At 32.6% G+C, this 10,774-nt stretch overlaps 1 protein-coding gene across 1 annotated transcript; it reads left to right on the forward strand.

Moving 5' to 3' along the window:
* The first annotated feature begins 5,585 nt into the window (after positions 1-5,585).
* On the forward strand, positions 5,586-8,444 carry LOC110018363 (1,2-dihydroxy-3-keto-5-methylthiopentene dioxygenase homolog 2-like). The gene is made up of 7 exons (XM_020715654.1): positions 5,586-5,665; positions 7,048-7,159; positions 7,262-7,356; positions 7,457-7,571; positions 7,693-7,817; positions 7,964-8,034; positions 8,114-8,444. Exons 1-7 carry the CDS (start codon positions 5,663-5,665, stop codon positions 8,181-8,183), a joined length of 591 nt encoding a protein of 196 aa, XP_020571313.1. The 5' UTR covers positions 5,586-5,662; the 3' UTR covers positions 8,184-8,444.
* Positions 8,445-10,774: the final 2,330 nt, after the last annotated feature.

Raw genomic sequence — 10,774 nt, forward strand, 5'->3', positions numbered from 1 at the left:
TAGGTGAACGGTTGGTGAGATGTGGTAGGTGAGCGGTACCACATTACAAAAGTGCCCTTTTACCTTAGTTCATTAATTGGGGGTCAAAATAACAGGCTTTGAGTTGGTCGGCCGGCTAGGCTTTGCTGAGTTGTTGATATAGTCTGCCTATCTACCGGCGATCCCTTGATGAGAGCTCCTGTAGGTAGAGCGAGACTAGACTATCGAGCAAAGGGTGAATCATTATAATCCGATCGGTAGCTCGTTCCTCAACGGGGAGAGCTCATGGGATGGCTGTAAGACTCTATTTTATTGCCAATTCTGGGTCCCTAATGAGGAGCTCCGGAGGCAGCTATGAGACGGTCGGTGATATTTAAAATTGTATTCCTTCATTGGGTCGGATCTACCAGAACGCAGGTCGACGATTTCATTCGGCTTTCTTGCAGTGGTTAGCTCGGATGCTTGTCTGTCTTGTTTTAGTCCGATTTGTTAGGATTTAGATCGTTTAGTCGTTCTTTTTGTACTTCCCTTGGCTAGGTCGGCTTTTGGCTTTGGCCGGATGTCTACATCCGATCGTATAAGTGAGCCTCCTAGTTTTGTCAGTGGGCTCTCCTTTGTCTTACTTTCTTTTTTTTGGACCGTTAGTTCTCGGGATCAGCATTAACACATTTTCAATGTACAAGATGCAATTTTCTTTTTTCAGTCCAGTTTTGCATTAATGAAATGGTTGTTTTCTGTCTGCCAGTTCCTTTTGTTAGTTTGCTCTTTTAAAAGTTGGAAATCTATGCTGGATGGTGGTCAACTTTTGTATATGACAATATTCATCTCCTATGTCAGTCGTCTTTACGTTTTCTTGAATTGAAAATATCATGAACGGTTAACCAAGCAATAATTGATGTTGAATCCTAATGTGTCCATGAGTAAACTATCCGGGCGTCTTTTACAATAGTATAAGATTTGAGTAGACTTACTAAAAAATATATAAAAGTTTGTAGACTCCCATGCTGATTTCGTACGGAAGCCTGTACAGCCATCTGACAGTTGGGACATTCTGTTTCATGTATCTGTGTACGGAAGTTGCAGTATCTGGGGGTGAGCTGCGAGTTGAAAATATCCAGATTGGCAGGTCCCCTAGTTTGGGCTGATTAGTGGATGTTTTGTTTTGGCTCTTGAACCGGATAGCAAGATAGCACGATTAGGGGCAAGCTTTACCAGTTTTTACCAAATGTTTACACAGACATGAACCTTCTTTTCAGGTTGTGTTTGTTTGGTCGTCATATCATATTTGTTTTGCGAGCCATATGGGTGTACACTTAAAACAAGTTAAAAATGAAGATAATGGTGTTTTTGTCTGATTGATTCCAAGAATGTGCATTCATAGATAACTTCTGATGAATATCTTTCCTTGAGGACAACAAAAGAGGGGTTTAAGTGTAGTTTAATTTAATTCTATTAGTAATTTCTAATTTGAGATGGTGCTAGCTAAAAATGATGAATTTTGTTACCTATGCACTCATGTTGATAATATTCAAATTATATAAAAGAAAAAGAGATCTGATTAAGATACCACCAAACACAAAAATTCAGGCCTCATGCCTGCGTGAGGAGATGATTTTTGCTAAAAAGTGTTTATTGCTCTTGGATCATACTTGAATGAATTAGCATCCAACTAAGCATAAAAGATTGAGCCCAAAAAAAATAGTTTAGAATTTTTTTTCTTTTCTGAACCATCTCAGGTTTTGATATTTTTAAGCATTAAGCCCTCAAATCAGCTGCCTGCAGGAAAGTATCTAGGCATTGAAGAGCTCAATAAAATGGAAGCAGAGCCAAATTGACATGCACTGCCTGATACCACCACATAAGTACACACAATAATTACGTAAGAGCTCTTCATAAATAGATATTATATGTGCGGAAACAAAGAGGAGCAGCACCAACTTTTGCAAGAATCAAGGTCTAAAGGAACTGCTTAACGCGGCGTCCGCTAAAAAATCAACAGCCTTCAAAAGCAGATATATCCAAATGCCTTATCCATAGGAACCTAATCAATTCGAGTTGAAGGAGACCGGAAAAAAAAAAGAAATTAAAAGCCATTTCATTCTTATAGGAACATCATCATAGGCATGAAATTAATTAAAACCGGAAAAAAAAAAAAAAAAAACAAAAAAAAAAAAATTATGAAATGAAACAATTAAAGAAAATGGTTTTCAAATCATCAAATTGCTTATTTACTCATTGTGTGCATACGAATTGTACTTTTTGTAGGAGTGTAGATCTTTAGATTACTGTCAGGGAAAATGTTGTGAACAAGGCTTGTTGAGGTGCGGCCACTTATTTGTGTTCTCAAATCATCCTGTCAATTTCTAATATGTACCGTTCGATTGGTTATAGGAGTTTCAATGCACGTATGGATGACCCTCATCCTTTAAAGCTGAGTCCATAATACAACATGATTGCGCTTGGTGTTTTATGACGTGGCAGCTCTAATTTTTTTTCCCATATGTCTGATGTTATAAAAATCATTGAACTATTGTTGAGATTGTGTAAATTAGTGTTAATTTAGTGTTGTTGGGTTAGATAGAAAGGACTCTACATGTACAGCTCATTATTATAATAGATGGTTTGGAAATGGATGCTGCTACTCTGCCCAAAAGCCCATCAAATTGATTATAATGCTAATTTGATCACTGCATGGAAGCAACTTTCTTAACCCTCCAATCAAACTTCATTTGGAAATAAATCTACGGGGAAGTAGATCATGTTTTTTATTTTATGATTTGCCTTTTTAACATACTGCTCATGATAGGTAAATCTGCACAATGTTGTTCTATTTAAACATCAAAAACTGAGTTTGCCATAGATTATTTACGCAAATTGAACTTTATTGTAGATGCATCATAGTAATTTTGCCTGAACATTGCTCAGACAATGATAGTATATACTATTGTCCTTCGGCGCAGTACAACAAAGCCTTAATCCCACTACGTGTGGTCGTCTATATGAATCCTTTTTCTCCATTGCGTCCTATTTAGTGTCATAGTTTCATTTAGTTCTAATAAATTAAGATCATTTTTTATACAATAAGCCCAAGTCTTCCTAGGTTTACCTCTGCCTTTTTTAACATAAGAAGCTTCTATTAATATACTATTGTTCTTCAATTGATAAAATAGAAGCTTCTAATTAAGAGGCATGTGGCAGCTCCAATCGCGTGCTATGTGTCAAAATTTATACTCTTGAGACTTAATTTTCTTGGTACAGTAATTTGATATAGCACTATAATGACAAAATTATACATATTTTGGATGTATTTTATTCTTGGAAGATCTACGCATGTGCCACTGAAATTTACTCAATTACAAAATTTGAATTTGTATGAAATTTGAACTAGCAATCCCATGCATGCGCATGTGCCGCCATCAAATCATTGAAAATTTGACGAAAATGAAAAATATAGGTTAAATTCTTTTTGTGAATTTCAATATGGATGAATTTGATAAATGGAGATAGAAGGGTGTTAGTTTGTAAATGAATAAGATTTTAGAGGGATATGTATGTGTAAAATTACTCCCATTTTATTTAAAGATGACAAATTATTTAGGAGTTTACTTTTGATATTGTGCATCTTATGACCCAACTTGAAAATTTTAGAATTTTTAAAATAGGAGCAGACAGTTAGACAAAATTTAAATTATATTCATTATTCTAAGGTCACTATCAAAATAAAATTAAAAAATAATTTTTAAATGATAGCATTCATTCTAACAAAAGATTCACATATCTATGTAATTTATTCTAAATAAAAAGTTAATAATTTTATAAAAAAATACACCATTTCTTATATAGTCATATCTTTGATATAAAGAATCTTTTCATCCACTATTTTCTTTCTAGAGATTTTATTCAAAAAATAGTAATTTAAATAATAATTTGTAATTTATTAATAGCTTAGTGGATATGTTATAACATTAAATCATGGTAACATAAACAAACTTAGAAGTTAAAATATTTATGCTTTTTAGAGTAATAAATTATTATAAAATCATTTCAAAATTTATTTTATTTGATGATATCTATTTAAGAGGCACTAAACATTTAGTAAAATGAATTAAAAAAAAAATCATATCATATATTATATTGTTTATTTCATTTATTTATATATCACACCCATCACAATAGCATCTTTTAAATTATATTATTTGGGATACTTAATATCAATAATTGAGAGTATCTTAACGCCCTAATTAGTACTATAATTGAGTGCATCTCGTCAGTCAATTTTCACTTTGCTAGCACTTCTATATAATTTAATTTTATTTCTATTTTTCAATTCATTCAATATGCTTTTACAATTAATGGTACATAAATAAAAGATTTAAACATGATAAGCAATCCACGAACATCATTTCAACATGATCAATGCATTTATGAGTGGAGATAAATTTTAAATAGCTTGTAGTAAAATTTGATTGAACTAAGTATCAAAATCAATTAATACTTTTGATTTAGAAGAAAATTATATTATCACCATAACTTAAGAATAAGATACCCATCTTAATGGCAGAAGACTAGATTTTTCTCTATTAGTTTAATGCCTAAAATAAATTATAAGACATTTGGCATTCCTACTAATTAAATATATATCTATATATTTCTGTTTAATTACACCATTTAATATTATCTTTCTTCATTGAATTATATAATTTTTTTTGTAATTAATCCTTATTTTTATCATTATTATGGTTTTAATTATCTTAATATATATTTAAATTATTATTTCAATTAAACTATTAACATTTCAGCTTTTATTTCAATTAACATAATTTTAAATCTCTATTCACATTGTTCCTGTATATTTTTTTAAATTTTTAGTTTAATATTTTGTTTTGTTTATTTTCATGACATAAGGGCCCTGTCCTGAAATTTAGATTCTGTTTTTTAATAATTTCTCATGCATTTTTTATTAATTAAATTACTCTAGTTTCATTATTTTTTAGATTTGTATTCAAAAGTATGAATTTTCTTTAATTAAATCAAATTTAAATTATCAGATTTCATAAATTTTCTATATTTGTCAATTATACCTCATTGTTTTTCTTCTTTCTCTTCCCTCTTCAAAAATACCAAATTATTTTTAATGGTCTTTATATTCACAAAGAGACACTAACCAACAAGTTATCTTTAGTCGTAAATCAGCTGTAGGGCTTATAACTTGCAAATGAAAACCTAATTAAAACATACCTCTAAACTTGAAGGAAAGAGAAAAAAAAAATTCTTAGCCCCCTCTCGAAGCCAGGCAGAACTCCCTCTCATGCTTTTGAACCTTGCTTGCTCGCCTTCGTACTTGCGTGGCTTGTTTGCTTGTTTGACTCCCTAATCCATTCTTTCACATACTCCCCTTTTATTTTTATCTGGTTCGATTGCCTTTCCCACCTGCCTGCCTTAGTTTTGTGCCCCTCATCTCCTCACTTATAACAGCAAAACTGCCTAGCTCGGTTGAACTATAGCGAAATTTGAAAGTTCAATTTATTTGCTGAGCATTATTTTTCAGTGGTCATGCTTGCACATGCATCTCGGATGCATGAATGAAATTCTCTAATTAACTTTTTACCCTTCTCCAGCTCATGAGCATTGTGCCTAAGAGAACATAGCACTGCCAGCTGATGCTAAATTTTCTTAGGACATAATGGTATGAAATTTGTTTCATGGAGATCACAGTCATTTCACTACATATTTTTACATGGATCGTGAGTTGGTGACCTACATCAAATGATCTCTACATCTAGCCATCGAAGTTGATTTGTGCTACTCATATTGTTAAAGAAATTATATTTGTCTTCTGGATATTCTTATAAATTCAATCTAAGAATTAAAAATTTGATCAATCTATCATTTTCCTTGTGCTGTATGGTAGGCTTTGAATAAGTTTTTTTTTCCTGCTGTAAACATATTATGGTTTTTACCTTTTAGAGGACCTTAGAGATCGTCCTATAAAAGCATGTTGCCGTTCATATTGACTTAGTTTGTTTTCAATTATGTGGAAATTGAGAGGAGTTGTGTTTCAAAGCCCACTTCAGTTACTTGTATGGACTGGCTTTGGAGCATTGGAAGAATTTCAACGGATCAAACATAAACCAAAGGACTTTCTCTAAGGATCTGGTTATTTTCTTTTAGAGAACAAAGTGTTTGGACTATCAGAACAAAAAAGCTGTGGCATAGATATACCCAACGCCAAACTTCATTTTTTACATTATAAATCTCAAATTGTCTTTTGCATTTAATATCCTTTGATTTCCTTAAGAAAATACTATTTTGGTATCGATTTATATGCTAATAGATGTTCTTCCAATTCGTTGTGAGCAAACTAAAACCATGGATTTTTTTTCTACTGCTCTTATTGTTTAACAAACAAACGGGGCCTTCAGATGCAATTGATTTTTAATTTTTGTTTATACCTCTCTTCAAGGTTACCAAATGCTTCTCGTTTTAATGTTCTGTACCTGCCATTTCACCTGAAAGGCTTCTTATTTTCCTAGAAAACGCATCTGTTTATTCAACGTGAATGCAAAACTTGCTTTATGTCTGACCTTTTTAAGTATATTGTGGCCAAACTTTTAAACATTGTGGTGCATTTTGGTATTAATCTTAGAGTTTTGTTGGGATTTTATAAGTTAAGCGTCCTTAATCTGGAGCACTTCTGAGTGGGCGATCTCTTTGGAAGCTATACCAATTGGAGGAAAGTGAACAATTTGTCTTTGCATAAGATTCAAGTTGCTACACTCTTATCATCAGACAGCATATTATAGTTTTGAGTTGTTGAATCGGCAGGAATATGCATAAAATCTCCCTATTTTATATCAGATACACCTCTTTACTATGCCACTCTTGTCTGGTTGTCTCATTTTGCCTTGACTCTTGATAAAAATGCTAAAAGCATGCAGTAGGAAGTAATCTTGTTTTTTTGTACACAAATGACAAAATTATCCCTTTTTGGACATTCTGTTAATATACATAGATGTGTCAAAAGAAGTATCTATAAGATTTTTACTTTTCCACTGCCTTTTCAATTAGGAGGGAAAGGAAGAAGTAATCCAAGCATGGTATATGGATGACACTGAAGAAGACCAGAGGCTTCCCCATCACCGCACGCCCAAGCAGTTTGTTTCTATTGACAAAGTTGCAGGTTTGCATGTCACCAGATTTTCTTTTTTCCTTTCATTCAATGCATTTGTCTATCAGTTGCTCATGGTGCTGAAGGTTTTAAGCTTACGGTTTTCTTTTGAAGAACTTGGTGTTCTCAGCTGGCGACTGAATGCTAATGACTATGAAAATGATGAAGCGCTAAAAAAGATTCGTGAAGCGAGGGGCTACTCTTATATGGTATTTTTGCAAAAGCTTTTCTACTTCTGTTAGTGTATTTCGAGAAGCCTAGGAAGATACTACTTGCAGAAATTTATCTTTTTTGTTAATTCCCATTCAGGACATAGTTGAAGTTTGCCCAGAGAAGCTGCCAAATTATGAAGCCAAGATCAAGAGCTTCTTTGAGGAACATTTGCACACCGATGAAGAGATTCGTTATTGTCTTGATGGAAGCGGTAGTTTTTTCTTTCTTTTATTTCCTGGTTTTAGGGAACTAATTTAGATTTATATTTCATGTTGAACTCCTTGTTTGTGGAATTTCATTTCATTTTTTTTACTGCTCCCCTCCCTGTGAAGGTTATTTTGATGTGAGGGATGAAAATGACCAATGGATTCGTGTAGCACTGAAGAAAGGGGGAATGATTGTCTTGCCTGCTGGAATTTACCACCGATTTACTCTAGACACAAATGACTACATAAAGGTATAACATTTTATTTTATTTAGTTTCATCATAATAATGTGCAGCGTTTCTCACAATTTCCTCCATTATTTCCTCAAGAAATAGCTTGATAATCTTGCAATTCTTACATTAATTTTTCATTTTACAAAAAAAATCTCATTTTGTAGGCTTTACGACTTTTTGTCGGTGAGCCTGTGTGGACTCCACACAACCGACCCAATGATCATCTTCCTGCCAGGTAACCAAATTCTCTCCCATCCTACTGTGAATATTATTGCCGAGGTTCTATGGTGCTAATCTTCACTTGCACATTGTAGGAAGGAGTACCTTGATTTGTTGGGGAAGAAGTCAGCTGCTGGTGGCCATCAAGCCATTGAGGCTCACTGAGGTCATTGGATAAGTACATCACTTAACACCAGTCTTAGCTGCCGACTGCGATTCCTGCTTTGATCTTTATATAATCTCATTTCATGAGTGGTTTTTCACGTGTGGGTTTGATGTGATGCCATATGTTTCTGTTATCATATAGAATAAAATCGGTTGCTTTGTGCCTGCCAAAAGCGTGAGCATGTGGGATTAGTTTATCTTCTGTTCCTGCTGCATGCTGGCTACTTGTATGACGCTTTATGTTAAATAAATTTGATGAGTTTGCCAATTGTGCTGGTATAACTTTTAGTATTTTGAGATTGAATTTTCTCCTATTTAAAAGAGTATATAGTGATAAGTAATTGGATTGTTTACCTCTATGAAGAGCAACGGGGATATAAAGATTAAAATATACATTCATAGGTGGATGCTTAGTGGATATAGGAAAGTTTATGGGGGTGTTTTTGCAGCAGAGTTCTCGGAAAGGGTGGAAGACAAGCTGAGGAAAGCAGAAGAGAAGATGGTGTTGCAAAATGGAGAGGAAAAATAGAGAGAAAATTCACAGCGGAATTAGTTTAACCAATTGTTAGTTTTTTTTTCCCAATTTTTGAAGAGTGTCATGAAAAGTGCGCAGAATTGTAGGAGAGAGTTTGTTTGTTGGTTAAAAGAAACAAATAAAATAGAAATACTAAAAAATCCTTGGACTAGGAGAAAATGGTGCTTTTGAAGAGATAGTGGAATATCATAGTCTGAGTAACATCAAGCAAATGGCAACGCTTGCACATTTAACAACATTGATGCACAAGGACAAGATGTGATGTATTATCAACATGGAATGAATGAAATAGAGTTTACATCAATTTCATAGCATTACTTGTGTGCAGAGTTTTAACAAGTTAAGGTGCAAACTTTAATTTTTTGATCCCATATATCATAACGAACAAGTTCAAATGGGATGACAAAAGATGAAAAAAATACCCAATGATGTTCACTATGTCATACGAGAATTCAAAATTGGAGGAGCAGATAAGAGTGAACTATAGAAGATGATATAGCGGAGGATAGCCAGACAAAAATATCATTTGAAAAGCATGACGGGGGAAAAGAGAGCATAGAAAATTCCTGATATTAATAAACATTAACTTTACAACCACACCAATCATGTTGCTATGATTGAGAGCCGAAAAAAACACAATAAGAGTGTCAAATTGTTGCATAGCAACTTTTTGTGTTTAGTAAGAATGAATGGCTAGTGAATGACAAGAAATTTAGGAATATATTAAAAACACGATGTCTAGATTATGTTAATACATTGATGACATAGAGGATAGTTTGAGTGAATACAATCACTGACAATTTTCTTAATATGTGAGAAAAGCACCATGATCAACTATCCAAGGTGTACTGAGGAAACAAGCGAAAACAAACCTAGAGGAAGTAATGTCCTTAGAAATATACAAGGATGCTTGAAAATGTGAATAAGGTGGTCATTATTGAGAAATTGTAACTATTCTAAATAGATGGTGAGAGAAAGAGCCAAAGATTGAGAGGCTTGTTGAGCCATAGAAGGATAATATCATTTAGCCAATAATGATAGGTAGGCGAAAGGTTTTTGTTCCACAACCACAAACACCATTATGTCCTGTAATCAGGGGCGGAACCAATATTATTTTTTAGGATGAGCAAAATCACCAAATGTTTAATTTTTTTAAAGTATTAGACAAAAAAATATATTGATGGGACGCAAATTACTAAATTGTCTAAACTACATAAGAAAAAAGACATGAAATTTTATTATTTATTTAGGGAAATCTTAAAATCCAGGGAGCGTAATTGCCCATCCTGACAATAACTAGGTTCCACTCACTGCCTATAATGGAGAACTGTTTTAAGATTAGTGGGCTTAAAGTTGAAAATTCCGTGAATCGTTAAATATTTGACAGGGCAATTGCAACTTTGGGAGTGATGGAGTCTGCCATTAGCTGCTGCTACACCTATAGGATGAAATGTAGAGAGAAATTTGGCAATAAGATTTTCTTTTTAATGTATTGGCATTTGACAATGAGAAAATTTTCATTTCTTTTTGGGGCGTTTACAAACATACCACCCAATTCTTATTTATGTACTTATCTATTACCTAAACTTTAATTTTTTATAATTATATCACCCAAACTTTTCATATCACATCAAAAATACCACTATTAAATGAATCAATGCACTTGATGAACAACTTGAACTCAGGTAAATTAATATTCAATCATATTTGTTCGAATTAATAAATATATATATATATATTTTTTAACTTGGAAAGTTAAATGAATTAGATTTGAATATAATCTAACTTGTTTATTGATATTCACTAACAAATTTGTTTGTTATTAAACAAATGATTTATTAAATGTTCAATATTTATATGATATATTATTTAAATAAAACTTAATTAATTAGAATATATTTAATAATATATTTAACAATAAATTATCATGATTTAATATTAATATGCATGAATTTATTACATTTTTTTGTGTTTTTTTTTTTAATTTTGACGAACTTGTTAGCAATTATTTATGTTATGTAATTGCGATAATTCTTATTTATAATATATATATATA

Source organism: Phalaenopsis equestris, unplaced genomic scaffold (assembly GCF_001263595.1).
Source record: "Phalaenopsis equestris unplaced genomic scaffold, ASM126359v1 Scaffold000016, whole genome shotgun sequence".
Classification (NCBI taxonomy): domain Eukaryota; kingdom Viridiplantae; phylum Streptophyta; class Magnoliopsida; order Asparagales; family Orchidaceae; genus Phalaenopsis; species Phalaenopsis equestris.

Coding starts and splice junctions, on each gene's coding strand:
- LOC110018363 (XM_020715654.1), top strand. Junction 7,572..7,692: donor TTATTGTCTTGATGGAAGCG/GTAGTTTTTTCT, acceptor CTCCCTGTGAAG/GTTATTTTGATGTGAGGGAT. Junction 8,035..8,113: donor AATGATCATCTTCCTGCCAG/GTAACCAAATTC, acceptor TGCACATTGTAG/GAAGGAGTACCTTGATTTGT.